General features: G+C 46.2%; 1 protein-coding gene across 1 annotated transcript in view; it reads left to right on the top strand.

Moving 5' to 3' along the window:
• LOC148511927 (inter-alpha-trypsin inhibitor heavy chain H3-like) overlaps positions 1 to 24851 on the top strand; it is a 233322-nt gene that overhangs the window by 140413 nt on the left and 68058 nt on the right. The window contains exon 11 of the mRNA XM_088482493.1: positions 15928 to 16109. Within this exon, the coding sequence (XP_088338619.1) occupies positions 15928 to 16109 (182 nt within the window). The remainder of the gene's footprint in view (positions 1 to 15927; positions 16110 to 24851) is intronic.

Genomic DNA, 24851 nt, shown 5'->3' with positions numbered 1-24851 from the left:
TCTAAGAAATGACTTGGGAGACTGTGTCGTATATTATTCCTTATATTCCTGAGATACTGTTGTATCTGTCATTTTACTCTTCTTTGTGTTTTTCCTACATAATGTAACTCACACGTAATTCTATAGACCACACAATTTGAGTTGCAGGTTACCACATCCTTAAGCATATCATTCTTCCTATCATCTCCCTCCCAAACAAATGGTTGTTTTTCCATATTTATTGCAAGGGTAACAACCTGTTTTTTACTCCAAAATGTTGATGATGTCATATCCCTTTCCAGAAATCTCTCAACTAAAATTTGGAATAAGGGACATTATTCTTCCAACTAAGTAAATGGCAATTTGTATATGGAATGTAACTGTTCATCTGTCTCTTTAATTTATATATGCTAATTCTATTTTTCATGATATTTATGAGTGAATTCTAGATTATAATCATTCACATTAATATATATTACAATCCCCTGCCCTTATGAAGATTAGAACATCTATATTGTGGTGGTAAAATTTGATATTCTATCATCAAATATCGGATCATATACATATTTCTATTCACAATCACCCATGAAATGCTAGCATATGTAGGGGAAAGCTTTGTGCCCATTGCCGTCCCTTGTCTTTGGATAAATAATTCTAAACCACCCCTAAAAAAAAGTTATGTTCAAGTATAAATGTATTTTATTTAATATAAAATTTCTTACATTTAAAGAAATTTTTTGGCCATGTTTTAAAATTTTCTCTACAGTTTCTAGTCATTTAATTTGTGGAATAGAGGAATAAAGGGCCTGTACATGAATGGTCATTCATTTAAATGATGGGCTTCAATTAGTGGCATGAAGTATCATTGTCTGTATCAACCTTTAGAAATCCTGTACTACCACCAGGATTTTTTTTATACACAGTACCAGCACTTTTTTGTATAATTTTTTATTCTTATTATAGGTCATGAAAACAGGAAAAGATCAGTTAAATTATTTCAGAAATGAATTAAATAAGTATTTGAAAACTTGTTCAGAATATAGAAAGTGCCAAAAATCTTGTATCAACTTCTAACTTTAGGTGAAAGCCCATACCTTTTTATAGAAATTATTACTGTTTACCTCATGCACAAGTCGTCCTAGGGGCAGAATCGTCAGAAAGCTGATTCCACCCCAGGAATGGAAGTTACTATAGGTGCAGAACTGAGGTGAGTTCTAGTATGTTTATGGAGAAAAAAAGTGTATAGATTACAAAACCCTGATAATGTTCCACAATTGATCTACACATAACTCTTGCAATTGTGTAGCTTAATACTCCATAATATAGTGCTAGATATTGTACAAATGAAAATATTTAGTTATTCACATCAGTCCCTGCCCCAGTGAAGTTTACATCTATATTCCCTATCACATGTACACTAGGGTTAATTTTTCAACAGAATCCAATTAGCCTACCGGTATGTTTTTGGATCATGGGAGGCAGTGACAGAACTAGAGAGTGATGGGCCCAGGTACAAAAATATGCTTTGGGCCCCCTATGCAGTGCCCCCAGTAGTGGTCTCCCTATGCAGTGGCCCCAGTATTGCCCCATATACAGTGCCCCCAGTAGTGGCCCCCCTATACAGTGCCCCCAGTAGTGCCCTTTATACAGTGCCCCAGAAGTAGTCCCCCTATGCATTGCCCCCAGTAGTAGTCCCCCTGTGCATTGCCCCCAGTAGTAGTCCCCCTATGCAGTTCCCCCAGTAGTAGTCCCCTCTATGCATTATCTCCAGTAGTAGTCCCCCCTATGCATTGCCCCTAGTAGGAGTCACCCTATACAGTGCCCCCAATAGTGCCCCCCCATACAGTGCCCCCAGTAGTGCTCCCCTATACAGTGCCCCTAGTAATGACCACTCCCCCTATATAGTGCCCCCAGTAGTGCCCCCTATGCAGTGCCAGTGTCAGTGCCCATGCCCTTACACTTACAAACACAAAAAAACTACACATGCTCCTGCCATCACTGCTTCTCCCGGCTTGCTCTGAACTATGGGAGAGATGTCATGACATCTCTCCCATCACCTGCTGCAGGGGGGATCCAGAAGGCGGAAGCTCATGAGTGAGCTCCAGCCGGATCCCTCTGTGGACTCAGCAGCCAATGAAAGTCTGTCTCCACCATGAGTTTTTTACTGTGTAGTGCGGACCACTCTCACTGCGGTCTGCACTACACTTAAATACTGTGGGGCCTGGGGGACACTGGCGGTGGGTGCAGCAGCGCTGTTGGATGCAGGCGGCTATAGGCCCCTGCACCACAGTGGGCCCTGGTGCAAGCCACCGGCTACACCGCTGATAGTTCCGCAACTGATGGGAGAAACCCATGGAAATACAGGGAAAACATACAAACTCATTCACAGAGAGGACCTTGTAATAACAAAATGATAGATAATAATTCTGGCACCAGGCGAGCACAAATATTTCAATATTCGATCTATAGTTGAATGCTGCTGTGCACCTCTTAGAGTGTATACCTAATCTCTCAACACTGAAAGAACACAAAAAGAGATCAGGTGGCACTGCATAAAGTAATCAGACCATAAATATCATAAAAATCCACAATGGTTTAATGTAGACAAACAATAAAATATATAATAAAAAGCGTGTAATAAATATATATAACCTAGGACACATATAGTACCACAGATTATGCAGGTACATAGAAATAACAGATATCAGATGTTACTAAAATCACCAGCTGGGAGATACTATGTAATAACCCACAAATAAAATCACAGTTCATGTGGCTAGGACTAAATGGCCAGCCGATACAATGTGTCCACGGTTAACTGGGCATTGCCGTCACGTATTACTTAAAGTAAAGTGCATAATATGCCTATAGTACAGAAAGGACCTTGGTGGGAATTGACTCCCAAGACCTCAGTGCTGTGAGGCAGTAATGCTAACCACTACACCAACCATGCTGCATAAACTAAAAACTAATCTCTAAAATGTGTAATATAGATGTATCCTGGCAGTATTCCATCTTAAATCCCGGTGAATAAATACTCCAATTCAATGAGGGTGCTCTTATAACAGATTCAGATACTGTATGACACTGAGACACTTTGTGCTAAGGAGATTAATCTACTCCAATCATATAAGGAATCAACTGGAAAAAAAAACTTTCCTGTTCCATTACTTGTTAATTAAAACAGTTCAGGTGAACAGTATTAGACACTATATTCAAATAGTTCCATGCCTCTGATGAAACAACAAAAGAACATGGAGAAATGCACCATGCTTATTTGTTGTGTGATTTTCTGTTTATAATAGCCAGCTTAGAAGATACATATTGGAAATCTTGGAACACCTGGTGGAATGAGAGACATTTCCCATTTCAAACAATCAGGACTGACACATCATACTAGCTATATACTACTTTTAGCAGCTGATTATATAGTAAGAATACATGGAGTGTATGGGTTTAAACAAAATGATTAATTTGGGGGCAAAAAATAAAAACTATATACACACAAACGACATTGTTATGCATGTGTTCACTGAGCCAGAGTAGTACATAGATAAATGGGGGGTCAAATATATAAACTATACACAATCAACAATTATTGGGAAAGGCAAATCTTCACCAGAAGGTGTACACTACAAACATACATACTTTATTGTTCCTATAATATATTTTTGAAGTTTGTAAAATATGTACTACATAAATACTGAATACTAACTCTGATTTTCAATCTTATACAGTAAATTAAGTTGCAGGGTAATACATTGATGGTTTATTTTTATGAATGTTAACAGTCAATGTCAATGTAAAAATATCAAAAATTTTTGTGCCAGGGGTGTATCTATAATGGGTACAGGGTATGTGGTGCACATGGACCCCTGAGTCAAGGGAGGCCCACACCCCTCAACCTGCACCCATAGACTATACTTACCTATCTACCGATGCTGCAAACAACACTGGTAAAGCAATGTATGACTGTCAACCAATAAACACCCGGCTATGCCAGAGCAAGGCACAGCACTTAGCTACAGCCATACAGAGACCCGCCACAAGATCATCAGGCTGGCTGAAAACATCTAACACCCTGCTGCTCCAGGGCACAGGAGAGTTTAGGGTCAGACTGTAACTAATACCCATGGCGATGTACTTATAAAACTAACAAGTGCTCATCCCAGGAGAATTGCTTAATGTATAAGACTACAGACCCCCCAAAACTATTCCCAAAGAAGTTTAAACATTTATTATTGTTTTAATAAACAGTATTTATTGGTTGATACTCAAACATCACCACATAAGCGCTCATCCTACTCTTAATTTATTAATTACACTTAATTTGGATGTGAGGCTGCTAAACACCTGCTGCGCAGGTTTATATTGTTATTTTAATCACTAGTAAAATGGTGCCAGCACTGGTTTCCTGGAGATATGTGCATGTGTAATAGAAAAATCATTAGTAAAATGGCACAGATACCATTTTCTTGGAGATATGTGCATGAGCAGTAGACTCTGACAGAAACTGCTCAGCGCAAGTGCAAATTCTAGAGCATGGGGAGTGGGCCTCTCCTTGGTTAAACTGCACCAGTATATGCATTTGTGTTTCAGTTGCATCTGATGACAGCACTGCATGCATGCACACTCTGGGCCTGATTCAGAGCCGCTCGTAAGCGGCCGCTCGTTCGCTCCGAGCGATGTTCGCACAACTGCGCATGCGTATGGGTCGTAATGCGCATGCGCCAACCAGTCAGTGCGATCGGAAATCGAGCGCTCGCCAAATAGCGAGTGCCTGCTAATTTGAGTGACAGGATGAGGCGTTTGTGGGTGGTAAGAGGGGAAGGTGCTTGTGAACGGGGAGTGGAGATCCGAATGCAGGCGTGCCAAACGGTCAAAACGGGCATTTTAAGGGTGTGCATAATTAACAAAGCAGCATCATCGACCACGTCACTTGGTTGTCTCTTAGCCTGAACTGTTCGCATGATTGCGGTAGGATAAACCTACAACAAGCACTGCGAGCAGTTCAGATGCCTTTCGATGTACTCGATTAATCAAATAAATAGCGGAGATGACGTATGATGCGAGCGGCCAGGGGGCGTCTTTACAAAATAGCGAGCGCATGTTTCATTCGCTCGCTCAGACATAGAGGCGTCAACAGACCGCAAAGAGCGAGCGCTCAATTTAAATATCCGGCCCCTTTTTCTGACCGAGCGAGCGCAAATAGCGTCCGGCTCTGAATCAGGCCCCCTGATTGTACATTTGCCTAGGGGTGTACACTGGCCACTTTTTGTGTTTTGGTTTTGGATCTGGATCTTTCTTTGTGTTTTGGATCTGGATTGGTTTTGCCAAAACCACCCTTCCATGTTTTGGGTTCTGGGTTTTGTGTTTTGGATCTGTATTTTTTTTGGAAAAAATCATAAAAACAGCTACAATCACAGATTTTGTGGTTTTTCTGCTCCTATGCTATTATTAACCTCAATAACATTAATTTCCACTCATTTCCAGTCTATTCTGAACACCTCCCACCTCACAATATTGTTTTTAGGCCAAAAGGTTGCACCGAGGTAGCTGGATGACTATTCTAAGTGACACAGGTGGGCGGCACAAACACGTGGCCCATCTAGGAGTGGCACTGCAGTTTGCAGACAGGATGGCAGTTTGAAAAACTAGGCCCCAAACAATACATAATGCAAAGAAAAAAAAAGAGGTGCAAGATGGAATTGTCCTTGGGCCCTCCCACCCGCCCTTATGTTGTATAAACAGGACATGCACACTTTAACAAACAAATCATTTCAGCACCAGGGTCTGCCACACGACTGTGGCTGAAATGATTGGTTTGTTTGGGCCCCCACAAAACAAGCTGGCAAGTAATCTGTCCCTGCACCACCTGCCTCTATGGAGGCAAGATGTCGTCCTCATCCTCCTCATCCACCGATTCCTCACCCTATTCGTCCCCGCTGGAATCCACCACCACAGGTCCCTCTGTACGTTCTGGAGGCTGGTCTCCCTGGAAGAGTTGATAATACATTTTTATGAACATCATCTTCTCCACATTTTGTGGAAGCAACCTCCTACGCCTTTCGCTGACAAGGTTCCCGGCTGCACTAAGCACTCTTTCGGAGTACACACTGGAGGGGGGGCAACTCAGGTAAAATAGAGCCAGTTTGTACAGGGGCCTCCAAATTGCCTCTTTTTCCTGCCAGTACAGGTACAGACTGTCTGACATGCCTACTTGGATGCTGTCACCGAAGTAATCCTCCACCATTCTGTCAATGGTGACAGTAGACATGTCAGAAATTGTTGGCAGGTCCTTCAGTCCAGACCATATGTCCAAACTTGGTCCTGCCTGCCCTGCATCACTGCCAGCGGGTTGCTTAGGATACCTAAGTTGTTTCCTGGCAGTTGCGGGAGAAAATGGGGGCTGTCACAGTCATATAGTCCTTAGTCTGCCCTGTTCCACTTGTCCACATGTCCGTGGTTAAGTGGACATTGGGTACAACCGCATTTTTTAGGACACTGAGGACACTTTTTTTGACGTTTCTGTACAGTCTCGGTATCGGTGGAATCTAGACGGGATTTGGAACCGGTGACACACTACATCCATCAATTGTCTAAATCCCACTGCACTAATGGCGGATACCGGATGCACATCTAACACCAACATAGCAGTCAATGCCTCAGTTATCCGTTTTGCTTCAGGATGACTGCTGTCGTACTTCATCCTCTTCACTAAGGACTGTTGGAGGGTCAATTGTTTAGTAAAAGTAGTGGTATTCCTACTTCCTCTCTGGGATGATGAACGACTCCCAGCAGCAGCGACAGCAGCAGCGGCAGCAGTAGGTGTAGCAATGCAGGACCCTTCGGAGGAATCCCGGATAGGAGAGTCAGTCATGCCAGTGACATGGCCTTCAGGACTACTTCCGATCCTGACTAGGGAGGAAATTGACGAGAAGGGAGCTGACAGTGTGGTTTGCAGGCACTTGGATACAACAGAACAAAGGGATTTAGGTGTCCCTGGACTGCTTACGGTCTTAGCCAAAGTTTCTGAGCTTGACAGTAACTTTTTACGAACGCGCTGCAGGTGACGTATGAGGGAGGATGTTCCTAGGTGGTCAACATCCCTACCCCTACTTATTTCACCTTTACATATGGTACATATGGCAAGACAGTTGTTGTCCGGATTTGGATAGAAATATTGCCAGACGAAAGAGTTGGAATGTTTGGTCTTCTGCCCAGGCATGACCGTGATGGATTTTTTCATCCCATGGACAAACAACTGTCTCCCCCGGAGCCTGATTTAAGCCATCCACATCACCATCAGAATCCTCCTCGCCAACTTCCTCCTCACCGCCAGCTACACCAGTATCCTCATCCTGTTGTACTCCAACAGTGACATCTTCAATTTGCATATCAGCAAGTGGACTGTGGGTGCTCCTTTCAGCACTTGCAGAGGGCATGCAAATGGTGGAAAGAGCCACCTCTTCCCATCCAGTGCTGGGAAGGTCAGGCATCGCAACCGCCACCACACTTGGACTCTCCTTGGGGATTTGTGATATCTTCTTAGAACGCACAGTTGTTCGCTGTGCTTTTGCCAGCTTAACTCGTTTGATTTTTTTAGTGGGAGGAGGGCTTCCATCATCATGTGAAGCTGAACCACTAGTCATGAACATAGGGAAAGACCTTAGCCGTTCCTTGCCACTCAGTGTCGTAAATGGCATATTGGCAAGTTTACGTTTCTCCTCAGATGGTTTAAATGTTTTTTTTTAAGGTCACTTTCCTGAACTTTGTCATTTTGGAATTTATATGCCCTCTACTATTGCATTGGGCATCAACCTTGGCAGACGACGTTGATGGCATTTTATCGTCTATGTCATGACTAGTGGCAGCAGCTTCAGCACTAGGAGGAAGTGGTTCTTGATCTTTCCCTATTTTATTTTTATTGTACAAAGTTTTGTCCTCCATTTATGTTATATTGTTATATATATGCGGCTAAGGCGCACACAAAAACAGAAAAGAAGAATTTAAACATTTTTGGGAGTGCACTTTGGGGGTTACACCACCCTTTAACAGACTTATGACACAGGTGCACGCTTGGTGCTGCTCCTTTGTTGATGTACATGCGGCTACAGCGCACACAATTCACAACACAGAAAAGAAGAATTTTGTATTTTTTTTGGAGTGCACTTTGGGGTTACACCACCCTTTCACAGACTTATGACACAGGCGCATGCTTGGTGCTGCTCCTTTGTTGATGCACGTGCAGTACAGCGCACACAATTCACAAACACAGAAATAAATGTTTTTTTTGCACTTGGGGGGAGCACCCCTGATGAACAGATCTCCCCCTGGACAACACTACAGCACCCTTTTAGAACTACAGCCTTTATGGGACACTGCACAACACAGCCCAGCCAGCCCCTATAGACTTTTGGAGAGGACACAGCCCCTATGGACAACTGACTGCACAGCCCAGCAAACCCCTATGGACAACAGCAGCACAACACAGTCCAGCCAGCCCCTATGTACAACAGCAGCCCAGCCAGCCCCTATGGACTTTGGAGGAGTGGACACAGCCCCTGTGGACAACAGCAGCACAGCACAACACAACACAGCCCAGCCAGCCCTATCTCCCACCCTCCCTCTTCACTGTCCACAGTCGGAATGAGAAATGGCGACAATGCGGGGACCGTTTATATAATCCAAACCTGCGAGATCTGGGATGATGACGTTTTGCCTCAATTTCAGTTCCGAGTCAGGCGGGAAAACCCGAGCCAGACTCGATTCCCGGCTCGGATCGGGGGGGTTCGGATTTCAGAAATCCGATCCCGCTCATCCCTAATTTGCACATGGCATGTCATTTTCTCTGGAAAGTGTGGCTACTTTTGGCCACTGGCCCAGCTTTTTCTGGCAACGTTACAGCAGACTGCAATCGGGATGCAGTTCACTTACTGGCGTCCGGAATCCCGATGCTGGAAGACTGACTCTGTACTAAAGATAGACGTCTAAATACCGACGCCTTTCTTTAACCAGATGCCGAAATCCCGACGCCCAGAATTCTGAAAGAAGGTAAGTTGGGACTGTTAGCTGCGGGGGGGGGAAGGGATAGTTTTAGGCACCCCCAGGGGGAGTTAGGATTAGGCACCCCCCTGGGAGGGTTAGGCTAGGGAAAGGGGGTTAGGGTTAGGCACCAATGGGGGGGGAGGTTAGGGTTAGGCACCCCTCGGGAGGTTTAGAGTGCCGGAATTGGGGGTTAGATACCACCGGGGAGAAGTTAGGGTTACGCACCACTGGGGGGAGGTTAGGGTGAGGCACCACTAAGGGTTGGGGGGGAGGGTTAGCGTACTTACCAGCCCCAGTCGGGACCCTGACTATTCGGGCTTTCATCATTGGTATTTAGTCCGCCGTCAATACATCCGCATACATTTCATTACAATCTGATGCAAGAGGGAAATTCCTGTTAGTCCTCAGTAGTTTATGTGCATACTGTTTATGCATCATGCCCAACAAAACAGGTCACTTTGCTCCACTTAGAGAAGATTTGTGCACCATGTTGGGAAGGATTATGCGGATAATGTTCAAAATGGTGGCAGGCTTATCATGACAGTCCTTTGACTATACCACATATAAATAATATATTAGGAAATATTTATCTCAGAACTCCTTTGTCTTATATTCATATGAGTAATGTTATCTTGCTATCCTGAGTAGGTACCATTTTATCACTATAGCAATAAATTATTTCTCCAGCGCTAACTAGGATATTTTAAAACCATAATATCATTTTATGATGTCTTTGTTGGGTAATCCTCCTTACTCAACAATATGCGATTTGTAAATAAGGGAATGTCCATTTCATGTAGGTACTGTATCATCATACCAAGTGGTTTTATTAAAAATAAATATAATACCGCCTACGTCTTGGAGATAAATGAACTCCTAGAATGGACACACAATTAATCCATTTTTAAATTAAAAATCACAGAATAAAATAATAAAATGGCATAATACACAGTCATAAAAAGTAGTATAGATGTATATATAAAAACACTAGGAACAGGCATAAAAATAAAGCATAAAAGAAAAAAGTTACTAATTTTGTAGTTGCAACACGTTTTGCAGACAGGACTGCGTCATCAGTCAGTGAGTTATGTTATCAGCACCTTTGTATTAAGAACTGTTGCTGCACTTGTACTGTCACAATCCTGGCTAGTTTTTACCTTTTGTGACTTACCTCTGCCAGCTGCTCCATGGATCTGTGTTTGTACAGTAATTCTCCTGGGACATCTGCTCTGGCTGAATCATGCTGGCTGTGACATCTCTGTTTGTGAAGACTGCTCTCCTTCCCACACTGATTAATCACCTGGACCCTGCTCTGTCTGTGAGCATTGCTAGTCTTAATTGAAATCACAGGTGTGGTCCTGATTCTCAAGGGCTGCAGAGATGATTACTCCCTCTGCATGTTGTGCCTTGCTCCACTCAGAATGCCACTGCCAGACCACCTGTCTGTGTCCACCAATCGCTGCCAGACTCTAGGTATATAGATCCTCCTCTAATAGCACTCAGTGCTTGAATATCTCGTTACGTCCCATGGTGTACAACTTGTGCTATAGCTGTAACTCTGAGTAGCAGTGTGTTCCAGGCTCCTGCTGGTTTCTAGACCAGTGCTATCTGTAAGCCTGCTGCGTTCAGCTATCCACGCTACCAGCCTCTCACCTACGGCTCCCAGGCCGCTCCAAGTAGCTTCCACACTACCAGCTTCTCCACACAGCTCCCAGGCCGCACCAAGTAGCTTCCACGCTACCATCTCTCACCTATGGCTCCCAGGCCACTCCAAGTAGCTTCCATGCTACCAGCTTCTCCAGACGGCTCCCAGGCTGCACCAAGTAGCTTCCACGCTACCATCTCTCACCTACGGCTCCCAAGCCGCTCCAAGTAGCTTCCATGCTACTAGCTTCTCCCATGGCTATCCAGCCACTCCACGTAGCCATCCAGCTACCAGCGTCCACCCACGGCTATCCAGCCACTCCATGTAGCTACCCAGCTACCAGCATCTACCCACGGCTATCCGGCCGCTCCACATAGTCACCCAGCTACCAGCGTCCACCCACGACTATCCAGCCACTCCACGTAGCCACCCAGTTACCAGCATCCACCCACGGCTATCCAGCCACTCCACGTAGCCACCCAGCTAGCAGCGTCCACCCACGGCTATCTGGCCTCTCCATGTAGCCACCCAGCTACCAGCGTCCACCCTCGGCTATCCAGCCACTCCACATAGCCACCCAGCTACCAGCTTCTACCCACGGCTTTCCAGCCGCTCCACGTAGCCACCCAGCTACCAGCATCCACCCATGGCTGTCCAGCCACTCCACGTAGGCACACAGCTACCAGCGTCTACCCACGGCTATCCAGCCGCTCCACGTAGCCATCCAGCTACCAGCGTCTACCCACGGCTATCCAGCTGCTCTACGTAGCCACCCAGCTACCAGCGTCTACCCACGGCTATCCAGCTGCTCCACGTAGCTACCCAGCTACCAGCGTCTACCCACGGCTATCCAGCCACTCCACGTAGCCACCCAGCTACCAACGTCTACCCACGGCTTCCCAAGCCACAACAAGTAGCTTCCACGCTACCATCCATCTGCAAGCCCATCTACTAGTAACCCGACCAGCTCAGTAAGCCTTCCTGCCGGTCCCAGTCCGGTTCCTCCAAGTCCACTCACCTCACGGCTCATTAGCTGCACCAAGTAGCTTCCGTGCTACCATCCATCTGCAAGCTCATCTACTGGTACCCCGACCAGCTCGGTCAGCCTACCAGCCGGTCCCAGTCCGGTCCCTCCAAGTTCCTTCTGGTATCACTCCAACGTTTCAAGTTTCCAGTTCCAGTCACTCATCACCAAAGGCAGTTCTCACTGCTACCCACTTCTTATATTAAAAGAACTATTCATGTTACCCATGGTTCCAGTCCAGCCAGCCTCCAGTGATTCCAGTTCATCACCTGAGACAGGTAACTCACTAGCACCAACTGTGACAGTATGTTCAAGCCTAATGATGGTGGCGGATAAGCACCTAATTCTGGATCAAGTGCTTTCCGTAACCTAATCACTCGCTTGGATTCACAGGAGGCGGTACAGCATCAAGTACTACAGCTTCTGCAAATTCTGACTAACCGGCTAGATGATACCCAAATCTTACCTGAACCCCTAACTACTTTCCATCAACTGCTGGAACAGCTACAGGCTCTACTCAGCAAAATCTTTGAGATCATTCCTGAATTTCTTAGAGCTACCTCTGTCTCAACTAAAAACTCTGCCTTGGAATCTCTAAGAAATAAAGATTCTTCCATGCCAAGTAAAGTGAGACATCGAAATTACCCGCGCTCCAAGCTCTCTGTGGCTGAACGCCGGTGGCGTAAAGATTTACATCTCTGTCGCTATTGTGGAGCTTCTGACCACTTTATCAAAGGCTGTCCCCTTTGCAATTCCAGCAGTATAACAATGTGTCAACGTCTCAATGCCTGTTCCGGTCCCAGCCCGGATTCTGCCTGTTCCGGTCCCAGCCCGGATTCTGCCTGTTCCGGTCCTAACCCGGATTCTGCCTGTTCCGGTCCCGTCCCGGATTCTGCCTGTTCCAGTCCCGTCCCGGTTTCTGCCTGTTCCGGTCCTGTCCCGGTTTCTGCCTGAACTCCAGTTGGCAACCCCAGGAGGGGCCTCCAGAGTCTCAACCCCAGGAGGGTCCTCAAGTCTCGTAACCCAAGAAGGGGTTTTGAGTCACTCACCCCAGGAGGAAGTCTCTGTCATCGCATCCCAAAAGGGGGGTTCATGTTCCATACCCCAAAAGGAAAAGTCGAGTCAGCTTCCCCAGAAGGGTATTTTGGGTCCCATACTCCAACAGGGAGTGTCAAGTTCTGTACTCCAGAGGGGACCTTAAGTCTCTCACCCCAGGAGAGAGTTACAAGAATTATGCCCCAGGAGGGGGTCTCAAGTCTCGCACCCCAGGAGGGGGTCTCAAGTCACTCACCCCAGGATGGGGTCTCAAGTCGCGCACCCCAGGTGGGGGTCTCAAGTCTCATGCCTCAGGAGGGGGTTTCAAGTTCCAGTTACCAGGGAGAAGTGTCTTGTACTACAAAATCTGATCATGGTTCCTGTTCAACGTCTCCTGCTAATATCGCTCCAGAGGATGACCATTTCTGTAATCTGTTCTCAGCCTCGATTGTTGAAGCTGCTGTCTTTGGCTCCTCAGGACTCCTTCCAGTTCCTTTAGTTGGTCCAAGTACCGAACAGCTGTCAACTTCAGTTGTTTTGACTCCTCATCAATCAGAGCATCCTCAAGTCTCTTCCAGCCCTGCACCTGAATGTGCTTCACAATCCTCGAACACACAAACTTCATCGCATACTCCAGGATGCATATATTTTGATGGGGACTTATCGCAATACTTTGCATTACTGGAGCAATATGCTGCAATCATGGAAGCAGATCCAGCTTGTGGTATCACTCCTACCAACTTTACTAAGTACCTTCTCTCTTCCTTTAGAGGTAAGGCATTGGACTGGGCCAATCCTTTCATCGAGTCTAAGGATCCTGTGCTTCTAAAAATAGACGTTCAGTGAACCTGTTATTAAAGAGTTTGGTCTTAAACCTAACAAATGAAATTCTAGTGAAATTCTCAGTTCTGAAAATCGGTCCAAGCAGTCTGTTGGTTCTACTAAAGAATCATCCTCTGCTGAGTCTTCCACTTCCCTGAAATCCGAACAAGCTCAAGTTTTCAAGGGCCAACGTGCTGAATTCGAAGCACCCAAGGAGAGTGGCACTATAGAATCAGCATCCCTGAACATGAGATGTGCGCCCACCTCCTTGTCCTCTTCTTACTGAGGTACCTCCCAAAACACCATCAAAATTGGTTATATTTCGCTTAGTTCCTCCCAGGAGTCCTATCAATATTCAAGTCCTACTAAACCTTCGATTTTACCTTTAGATACTGACTCGGAGTCTGAACTCGATCCTTCATATGATAATTCTCCATTCCCTGAAAACCATCTGCCATTTGACCCAGTCCTTTCCAGTCATGTATTTCCACAGGAGTTACCAGAGATCCCATGTCCGTTGGTTAGCACAAAACGTTCTCGCAGCAGAAAGAAGAATCGACGAAGGTCTTGAACCATCCCCTTTGAAGAATTTCCACTCCTGGTATCCCAATAAATGTAAGAATTACGAAGATGTCTAAAGAGATGTTTCTAGAGTGATGGTGTCCCTATGTTTGAAGCTCCTGTAATGTCATGTTTGGAAGAAAGTTTTTCAGTTTCCTGGGTGTCTCATTTTTTCATGTTCTCCTATGTATTTATTTGGGTGTTCAGAGTCCACCCATGAAGAGGGGGGTACTGTCACAATCCTGGCTAGTTTTTACCTTTTGTGACTTAACTCTGCTAGCTGTTTCATGGATCTGTGTTTGTAATTCTTCTGGGACATCTGCTCTTGTTGAATAATGCAGGCTGTCCATCTCTGTGTGTGCAGACTGCTCTCCTTCCCACACTGATTAATCACCTGGACCCTGCTCTGTCTGTGAGCATTGCTAGTCTTAATTGAAATCACAGGTGAGGCCCTGATTCTCAAGGGCTGCAGAGATGATTACTCCCTCTGCATGTTGTGCCTTGCTCCACTCAGAATGGCACTACCAGACCACCTGTCTGTGTCCACCAATCGCTGCCAGATGCTAGGTATATAGATCCTCCTCTAATAGCACTCAGTGCTTGAACATCTCATTACGTCCCGTGGTGTACAACTTTTGCTATAGCTGTGCCTCTGAGTACCAGTGTGTCCCAGGCTCCTGCTGGTTCCTAGACCAGTGCTATCTGTAAGCCTGCTGCGTTCAGCTATCCACGCTACCAGCCTCTCACCTATGGCTCCCAGGCTGCTCCAAGTAGCTTCCACGCTACCAGCTTCTCCACACGCCTACCAGGCCGCTCCAAGTAGCTTCCATGCTACCATCTCTCACCTACGGCTCCCAGGCCGCTCCAAGTAGCTTCCATGCTACCAGCTTCTCCACACGGCTCCCAGGCCGCACCAAGTATCTTCCACGCTACCATCTCTCACCTATGGCTTCCAAGCCGCTCCAAGTAGCTTCTACGCTACCAGCTTCTCCCACAGCTATCCAGCCACTCCACGTAGCCATCCAGCTACCAGCGTCCACCCATGGCTATCCAGCTGCTCCACGTAGCTACCCAGCTACCAGCATCTACCCACGGCTATCCGGCCGCTCCACGTAGCCACCCAGTTACCAACATCTACCCACGGCTTCCCAAGCCACAACAATTAGCTACCAAGGTACCATCCGTCTGCAAGCCCATCTACTAGTAACCCGACCAGCTCAGTCAGCCTTCCTGGCGGTCCCAGTCCGGTTCCTCCAAGTCCACTCACCTCACGGCTCATTAGCTGCACCAAGTAGCTTCCGAGCTACCATCCATCTGCAAGCTCATCTACTGGTACCCCGACCAGCTCAGTCAGCCTACCAGCCAGTCTCAGTCCGGTCCCTCCAAGTTCCTTCTGGTATCACTCCAATGTTTCAAATTTCCAGTTCCAGTCACTCATCACCAAAGGCAGTTCTTACTGCTACCCACTTCTTATATTAAAAGAGCTGTTCATGTTACCCATCCAGTCCAGCCGGCCTCCAGTGATTCCAGTTCATCACCTGAGACAGGTAACTCACTAGCACCAACTGTGACATGTACTAGTTATCATGAGATCAGAAGCACTACTTTGAAAAATGTTCTTGAAAAAAATAATTTGGAGAAACATGTAATATCAGTGTAAACCTTAACATTCCGCAGCCTAAGTAAATTATACTGTATTATAGTGAAATAATGCACTCTAGCTAAATTTTTAAATAGTATTTATGTCTTCTAAAATATTATTCTTCTTACTCCTGTAGAACTAAGATATGTTACATTTTTATTTTCCTTAAAGGTGAATCTAACCCTGCAAGAATCCAGGAGAATGTAAAGAAAGCCATTCAAGGGAAATATACTTTATACACTCTTGGTTTCGGCCATAGAGTTGATTATGCTTTTCTAGAGAAGTTGGCCTTGGAGAATTCAGGGATTACTAGACGCATTTATGAGGACTCAGACGCAACCTTGCAGTTAGAGGTAAGTTCTTCTTTTTTCATGTACAGTATATATTTAATATTTAGCAAGATGGCAACCTGTGCCACTGCACCCACATGAAGTCATCACATGTTGTCTAGATTCCCAAATGGATAAGACCAGCACCACTCCACTTTCAGAAGAAGGACAATGGTTTGCAGCCAATTGAGATAACGTAGGTGTTCCAGTCACCCTTCAAAAGGTATCCATAGAATGAAGGTTTCTGGCACATGTGGGACTAGAAAAATTATATTTTTATTATTTTATTATTATAAAATTATATAGTGTACACTATGTAGAGTAGTACAAATGTACAGACTAAATGGTTGGAAATTTACCCACCTATCCCTGGTGAGATATGATTTATTCCAGTTTCAATGTTTCGTAATGTTAGAAGAAATTACTTCCTCTAATTTGCTTTCTATGACAGTGCCTGCTGATTGGGAAAGAGCGGTCTGACTCTTAGCCAGTCATGGCTATAGTGCAGGAAGCCACATGGGTTCTGTCAGTCGGTGCACAATACTGCATACAGTATAGCTTTCTGTTTGGGATCGCAAATTTTGCTTTTTTATTTTAAGAAGACCTTGGATTCTACCTTGAGAAGGGCACCTACCTCCCCCAGGGAGAAGGTATGTAGTGTGAGTGTTAGCGTGCGTGAGCCACGGCACTGCACAGAGGTGTAATGTGTGTTTTTTTTTTTTTACTTAAATACCTCATATTACACCTCCTCCTCCTCCTCTTCCGTGCAGCCTTTTGCTATAAAGCACAGCCCCCTGACCGTCTGTGGCCGCTGCTCCACTGGCACCTTTCAAATGCTTGGGGGGAGGGTGAGCTGCCCCCTTTCCCGCCTATTCTGGTGGCTATGAATAGGGGTACAGGTGCTAGTGACCTGCTGGCGCTGGTGGTTCTGCAAATGCTGTGGGGTAGGCTTGCTTGGAATGTAGTACCAAAGTAGAGAACAATAGTAGTTAAAACTTTTACACTATTACCACCACACCCACTGCCACCAGAGACGCAGGGAAGAGCCCAGGGCTGGTTGATGCTCCAAGGATTACCAATCCAGGGCTGACCAGTTTGGGGCTGGATTACATTATGGCAAGGGGACCCCACGCTGTATGTCTCCCTGCTATAGTGTAAGCTCCCAGGCTAGTTCAGCCCTGTGCTAGCTACTGGAAATATAGGGGAACCCCACACCATTTCCCCCCAAAATTTCCATTCTGGAATGGACTTAGAGGTCAGCGGGTGGTTATGCTTTGGGGGGGACTCCATGACATTTTTCTTCTGATTTTTAGCCATTTCTTTACAGTTTACATTTACACACAGAATCACTACACAGATCACAATGATCTGTGCAGTGCTTCGGCAGCACACACAGCTCACAGGCACTTCTATTGTATTCTTTGCATTCTATTGTGTTTTAAAACAATTCTTAGTAAATCCGTGAGTTGTAATTCTGTTTATGGTCTATTAACTTCTATTTGTGTGTTTTGCCATCAACTTCAGTGTGGAATTGTGTTTTTACCCACGTTTGCCTTTAGCAAATCTCAGAGTTGCAAAGTGTTAAATGCTGTTAGTTGAAGCTCTCTTATTAGGCCACTGAGGGAGTAGTTCCGAGCCATTACAAGCTGCTCTACTGCCCAAACTTTTGGGATTTGTGTTGCAGCCACTGGTAGAACCGCCGCGGATACCAGAGTCGCAGAGAACAGGCAGCAATAGATGACATTGGTGGTCAGCAGATAGGGTTCTGTGATTTACATTACATTACAGCCAATGACCACTCAGCAACGGGGTTTCTATAGTGAAATCCCACTGCTGAGCCGTCATTTGGGTGGTACTGTCCTTAGAGGACAGTACTAAGTTCATGGACCGGGTCATTGCATTTTTTTGTTTTGCCAAGACCATTGATGCCTACTTTGGAATGAAGAGGATGTGATCCATGCATATGAAGGGGTGAGTATGGAATTTGTTTTAGAGGTATTCTTGAATTTCTACTTGGACAAGTGGATGTGAATGGCTTCAGGGATACTAGGTGAGTATGTATGATAACCAGCGTGCATGTGAGTGTGCATGTATGTTTTAATACACATGGTGTGTGTGTACTGTCTTTATTTTAATATTTCTTTTGCAGGTGAACTACAGGTACCAGTGGGCCCATAATGCCCCGCATGCTGGTACTTGTGGTTCTCCAAGACAATATTTTTACTTCTTTCATTTGCACCACATTTTACACTATCAACCCAGGCACCCACCGCTCCAGGGGTGCCAAGGATAGCCATGGGCTATCAGCCCAGGCCTGGAGTGTCCTGGAGAGGGGGACCCATTTATTGGGAGGGTCCCCACCTCCACCTGGATTCCTGGCCTGGGCTGACTAGTGGTCAGGGATAATTCTTTGGCCTGGGGACCCGGTGAAAGGGTGTTAAGAGTTCCAGTGACCACTCCTAGTAAGCCGTCTAGACCTCAGGCTACGAGGTCTTCCACCACTAACAACCGCCTGTTGTTCCCTTAGAGATTAATTGCTCACCGCTGCTTAGACGGCCACCTGGACTTACTGCTTGGAGTAGTAGCAGCTTACAGGAGTGTCGACTGGAATCCTCAGAAGAAGAAAGGAGTCTTTGTACAGGAAGGACAAATGATAGTTGGGAAAATGCAGCTTGGGAGCCGATGGTGTGACCAATGTGCCAAAGGTGCAGCTGCTGTGCTGATGGTGTTGCTACTGTGCCGATGGTGCGGCTTGAGTGCCGATGGTGCTACAATAGCCTGTGATGGACAATTAATAGTAATACTGTGGCTTTGGGAGCCGATGGTGCGTGAAATGTGCCAATGCTGTGGCAAAGGTTCCGATGGTGCGGCAAGTGCCGATGGTAGAGGAGTAGGTAGTCTGTGCTGGTGTTGGTGTGGCTTGAAAGCCATAGAAGAAGCTGAAGACCCGGGGACAGCACGGAAGCTGTTGGTGCGGCAAGAGCCCATGGTTGAGGAGTAGGTAGTTGGTTCTGCGGCTTGAAGAGCCGATGACAGCACAGTGGTATTGGTGCGGCTTGAAAACCCTAGAAGAAGCAGGAGAGCCGGGTACATCATGGAAGCTGTTGATACGGCAACATCCGATGGAAGAGGATAGGTAGTCGGTGCTGCGGCTTGGAGAGCCGATGGCAGCACGGTGGTATTGGTGCGGCTTGAAAGCCGTAGAAGAAGCTGGAGAGCCGAGGACAGCATGAAAGCTGTTGGTGCGGTAAATGTGCCGAAGGTGCGGCAAGAGTCGATGGTAGAGGAGTAGGTAGTTGGTGCTGCAGCTTGGAGAGCCGATTGCAGCACAGTAGTGAAGGTGCGACTAGGAAGCCGCAGGAAAGCTGGAGAGCCGGAGTTAGCACGGAAGCCACTTCGGGAATGCCAAAATCTGCACCACATTGGGCCCGATTCAGAGACGGACGCTAATGCAATCGCAGCTGCGATTTCGTATGCATCACAGCTGCAAAAATATGCTAATGGTTGCAAAGCTTACCCGAGCATAAGGACGCCCACTGCTGCCTTCTCATATGTCTACGATGTCACTTATGTGTGTAAATCATGGTAATATCAACGTACATCGAGCAGTCATATTGCCCTTGCGAAAGGTCTGACCTGCCGCAGCCTTGGGAGCTCTCCTGACATTCAGAGCTGCATAGGAGATCACATGGGCTAATTTATGCACTCCCATGAAACGGTGTTCAAACGAACAGACAGGCCTACGTTTTTCAGACCACCCCCGTCACCTCCCCCAAATGCTAACAGCCTGTCACTCACTTTGCGATGGATTCCTCTGGGTCTGTGGTCGCAATGCAATCGCTGGATATGTGGCTTATATGCATGCACGATGGCAAACAAACTCTCGATCTGAATCCGTAATCGCCATTGCATCCAGCTCTAAATCAGGCCCATTGTTTGGTGTATATCCACGGCTGCCAATACATTGGACATGCTCGAGTATTTGGGTGTGTGTGTTGTGGCTGGATGGGGTGTGGCTATGCCCTGTAGGGGTGTACATTCTTATAGTGCCCACCAGGGACATGGCTGCATCACTGTGTACAGGCATAGATATGTCTCCTCTGCACTTCCAGCTTCTACAGAGGCCTGGGTTTGGGTTATTAGTATTTGCACACACAGGGGGGGTTTCTGAGTACCTGGTACCCCCCCTAGCAGATGCGAGAGCGGGCACCATATTATTAAGCCCCGCCCCTCACGGCTGTATGCAGAAATTCACATTGGGAGGAGCCGGAGCTGATATGACGCAATTCCATTAGAATCGGTTGATTTGGTCCCATCCCCTCCCGATTGACCTGCAAATTGCTGCATTTTGATGCTAGAAGGATGGACCTAATGACATTGTGACTGGTCTCATCCCCATCCACAACTGCTGCAAGGTAAGTGTGTGTGTGTGTAATGTACAGAATGTGTGACATATACGTGTGTATATATGCTTGTGTGTGTATATGCAGTGTGTATATTAGGGGTGTGCACCGGCCACTTTTCGTGTTTTGTGTTTTGGTTTTGGATCTGGATCTTTCTTCGTGTTTTGGATCTGGATTGGTTTTGCCAAAACCACCCTTCCGTGTTTTGGGTTCTGGGTTTTGTGTTTTGGATCTGTATTTTTTTTTTAAAAAACATAAAAACAGCTAAAATCACAGAATTTGTGTGTTTTTCTGCTCCTATGCTATTATTAACCTCAATTTCCACTCATTTCCAGTCTATTCTGAACACCTCACAATAGTGTTTTTATGTCCAAAAGGTTACACCGAGGTAGCTGGATGACTATGCTAAGAGATACGAGTGGGCGGCACAAACACGTGGTCCATCTAGGAGTGACACTGCAGTGGCAGACAGGATGGCAGTTTGAAAAACTAGGCCCCAAACAGTACATCATTCAAAGAAAAAAAAGAGGTGCAAGATGGAATTGTCCTTGGGCCCTCCCACCCGCCCTTATGTTGTATAAACAGGACATGCACACTTTAACAAACCAAACATTTCAGCGCCAGGGTCTGCCACACGACTGTGGCTGAAATGATTGGTTCGTTTGGGCCCCCACAAAACAAGCTGGCAATTAATCTGTCCCTGCACAAACTGGCTCTACGGAGGCAAGATGTCGTCCTCATCCTCCTCATCCACCGATTCCTCACCCTCTTCAGTGTTGTGTACATCCTCATCCTCACAGAGTATTAATTCTTCCCCGCTGGAATCCACAACCACAGGTCCCTCTGTACGTTCTGGAGGCTGGTCTCCCTGGAAGAGTTGATAATTCATTTTATGAACATCATCTTCTCCACATTTTGTGGAAGCAACCTCCTACGCCTTTCGCTGCCAGTACAGGTACGGACTGTCTGACACGCCTACTTGGATGCTGTCACCGATGTAATTCTTTAACAGACAGACGCATGCTTGTCGCTGCTGCTTTGAGGATGCAGGTGCGGCTACAGCCCACACATTTCACAAAGACAGAAAAAAAAAGAAGAATTTTTTTATAGTTTGTGGAGCGCACTTTGAGGGTTACACCACCCTTTAACAGACAGATGCACACTTGTCGCTGCTGCTTTAAGGATGCAAGTGTGGATACAGCCCACACATTTCACAAAGACAGAAAAAAAAAGAATTTTTTTATTGTTTGTGGAGCACACTTTGAGGGTTACACCACCCTTTAACAGACAGACGCACGCTTGTCGCTGCTGCTTTGAGGACAGTATCATATGCAGTGACAGACTTGTCAGAAATTGTTGGCACGTCCTTCAGTCCGGACCAGATGTCCAAACCGGCCCTTGACTTATGACACAGGCGCATGCTTGGCGCTGCTACTGTGTTGATGCACGTGCGGCTACATCGCACACAAGTCACAAACACAGAAAAAAAAATGTTTTTTATTTTTTGGAGCACTTTGGGGGCTACACCACCCTTTAACAGACTTATGGGACACAGGCGCACGCTTGGCGCTGCTCCTTTGTTGATGCACGTGCAGCTACAGTGCACACAATTCACAAAGACAGAAAAAAAAGAATTTTTTATTGTTTGTGGAGCGCACTTTGAGGGTTACACCACCCTTTTACAGACAGACGCACGCTTGAGGATACATGTGGAATCTAGACGGGATTTGGAACCGGGGACACACTGCCTCCATCAATTGTCTAAATCCTACTGCACTAATGGCGGATACTGGACGCACGTCTAACACCAACATAGCAGTCAAGGCCTCAGTTATATGTTTTGCTTCAGGATGACTGCTGTTGTACTTCATCCTCCTCGCTAGGGACTGTTGGAGAGTCAATTGTTTAGTAAAAGTAGTGGTGTTCCTACTTCCTCTCTGTGATGATGAACAACTCCCAGCAGCAGCAACAGCACTAGGAGGAAGTGGTTCTTGATCTTTCCCTATTTTATTTTTAGCGGAGAAAGTTTGGTCCTCCTTTTATGTTATATTGATATATACGTGTGGCTAAGGCGCACACAAACGCAGAAAATATTTTTTTATTTTTGCTGAGAGTAGTGCACTTTGTGGGTTACACCACCCTTTAAGAAATGAGCCAGCCAGCCCTTTACTTATGGGACACAGGCGCACGCTTGGCGCTGCTCCTTTGTTGATGCACGTGCAGCCACAGTGCACACAATTCACAAACACACAAAAATATATTTTTTTATTTTGTTTGGAGTGCCCTTTGGGGGTTACAGCACCCTTTAGCGGTCAATCCAGCCGGCCCTTTATTTATGGGACACAGGCGCACGCTTGGCACTACTTTGTTGATGCACGTGCGGCTACTGCGCACACAATTCACAAACACAGAAAATATTATTTTATTTTGTTTGGAGTGTACTTTGGGGGTTACAGCACCTTTTAACGGTCAAGCCAGCCGGCCCTTTACTTATGACACAGACGCACGCTTGGCACTACTTTGTTGATGCACGTGCGGCTACTGCGCACACAATTCACAAACACAGAAAATATTTTATCTTTTGTTGCACTTGGGGGGAGCACCCCTGATGGACAGAGCACCCCCTGGACAACACTACAGCACCCCTTTAGGACTGGGACTCTGCACAGGACTTTGGAGTGGACACAGCCCCTATGGACAACTAACTGCACAACACAGTCCAGCCAGCCCCTATGGACTTTGGAGGAGTGGACACAGACCCTATGGACAACAGCAGCACAGCACAACACAGCCAGCCCCTATGGACTTTGGAGGAGTGGACACAGCCCCTATGGACAACAGCAGCACAGCACAACACAGCCAGCCCCTATGGACTTTGGAGGAGTGGACACAGCCCCTATGGACAACAGCAGCACAGCACAACACAGCCAGCCCCTATGGACTTTGAAGGAGTGGACACAGACCCTATGGACAACAGCAGCACAGCACAACACAGCCAGCCCCTATGGACTTTGGAGGAGTGGACACAGCCCCTATGGACAACAGCAGCACAGCACAACACAGCCAGCCCCTATGGTCTTTGGAGGAGTGGACACAGCCCCTATGGACAACAGCAGCACAGCACAGCACAGCACAACACTACACTGCACTACACTACACTACACAGCCCAGCCAGCCCTAACTCCCACCCTCCCTCTTCACTGTCCACAACCGAGTGAGAAAATGGCGCCGACGCGGGTACCTTATATAGGATCCAAAACCCGCGAGACCCGGAAGGCGGGATGATGACGTTTTGCCTCGATTTCAGATCTGAGTCAGGCGGGAAAAGTCGAGCCTGACCCGGATCGGGGGGGCTCGGATTTCAGAAATCCGAACCCGCTCACCCCTAGTGTATATATATATATATATACACAATGTATATGGGATGTACGCGCCCCCCCCCCCCCTGTATATTGGTTTTGATTTTGGATCCGGATTCAACTTCGTGTTTTGGTTTTAGTTTTGCAAAACCACCCTCACGTGTTTTGTATCTGTATTTTTTTTTTAAATAATTAGAAAGCTAAAATCATGAAGTTTGTATATGTTTACATGCAATCCGAAACTGGAGTTTGGTTTTAAAATCTGAGTTCCGAATTGACTGCAGAAGCGAAACGGGACTCGGTTCGACTTGCAACTCCAAAGTGATTCCAAACTAAATTTGTCTATTTCCGGTTCTCTGGGAACTGGACCCACACATCTCTAATATATATAACCCCCCCATCCCTTCCCTGTAAAAACTGTTTGTTCCTGCCCCCTTCCCTTCAGTGTCCCTGCATATACCTGGAAATGCATTTCTCCAAAGTGCAATATGGAGGTGCAAATTGTGTCCTACTAAAAGTATAGGTTGAGGCCCAAAGACTGCCGTTTTCTGTACAGCAAGGAACAACCCTAACAATGCACCCTCTTCACCCTTATTTTATATTTTTCTCAATTTGCAGAAGACAATGTAATTTGCACTAAATGTTGCTCTTTACAAAAAGAGGAACACTGATGTACCTACTCTGTACTTTGTTATAATCGCCTTCACTCCACCCTCTGCTTGTGCAAATGCCTGGTCATCTGTAAATGCCACTGTCCTAATTCATAAAATAATACACTTTCACAAACTAAGACAACTGGTACGTACAAGAAGGGAAACTGGTGCTGAAACAGAAAATGTGACCTGCTGCTGTCAATGAGGCAATTACAGAACCTCAAGTCATTTTTATATTAAATGGGGGAAAATTAGGGTAATAGTGCTGTCTTCCCAGGTACAAAGCATACTTGCCTACTTTTGAAAATGCATTTCAGGGAGATTGTGCCAGCATCAGCTATGAGCGCTGCG

Source organism: Taudactylus pleione, unplaced genomic scaffold (genome assembly GCF_031769625.1).
Source record: "Taudactylus pleione unplaced genomic scaffold, aTauple2 ptg000289l, whole genome shotgun sequence".
Lineage (NCBI taxonomy): Eukaryota > Metazoa > Chordata > Amphibia > Anura > Myobatrachidae > Taudactylus > Taudactylus pleione.
The sequence above is the reverse complement of the archived record's forward strand: the minus strand, read 5'-3'. Positions and strand labels throughout refer to the sequence as shown.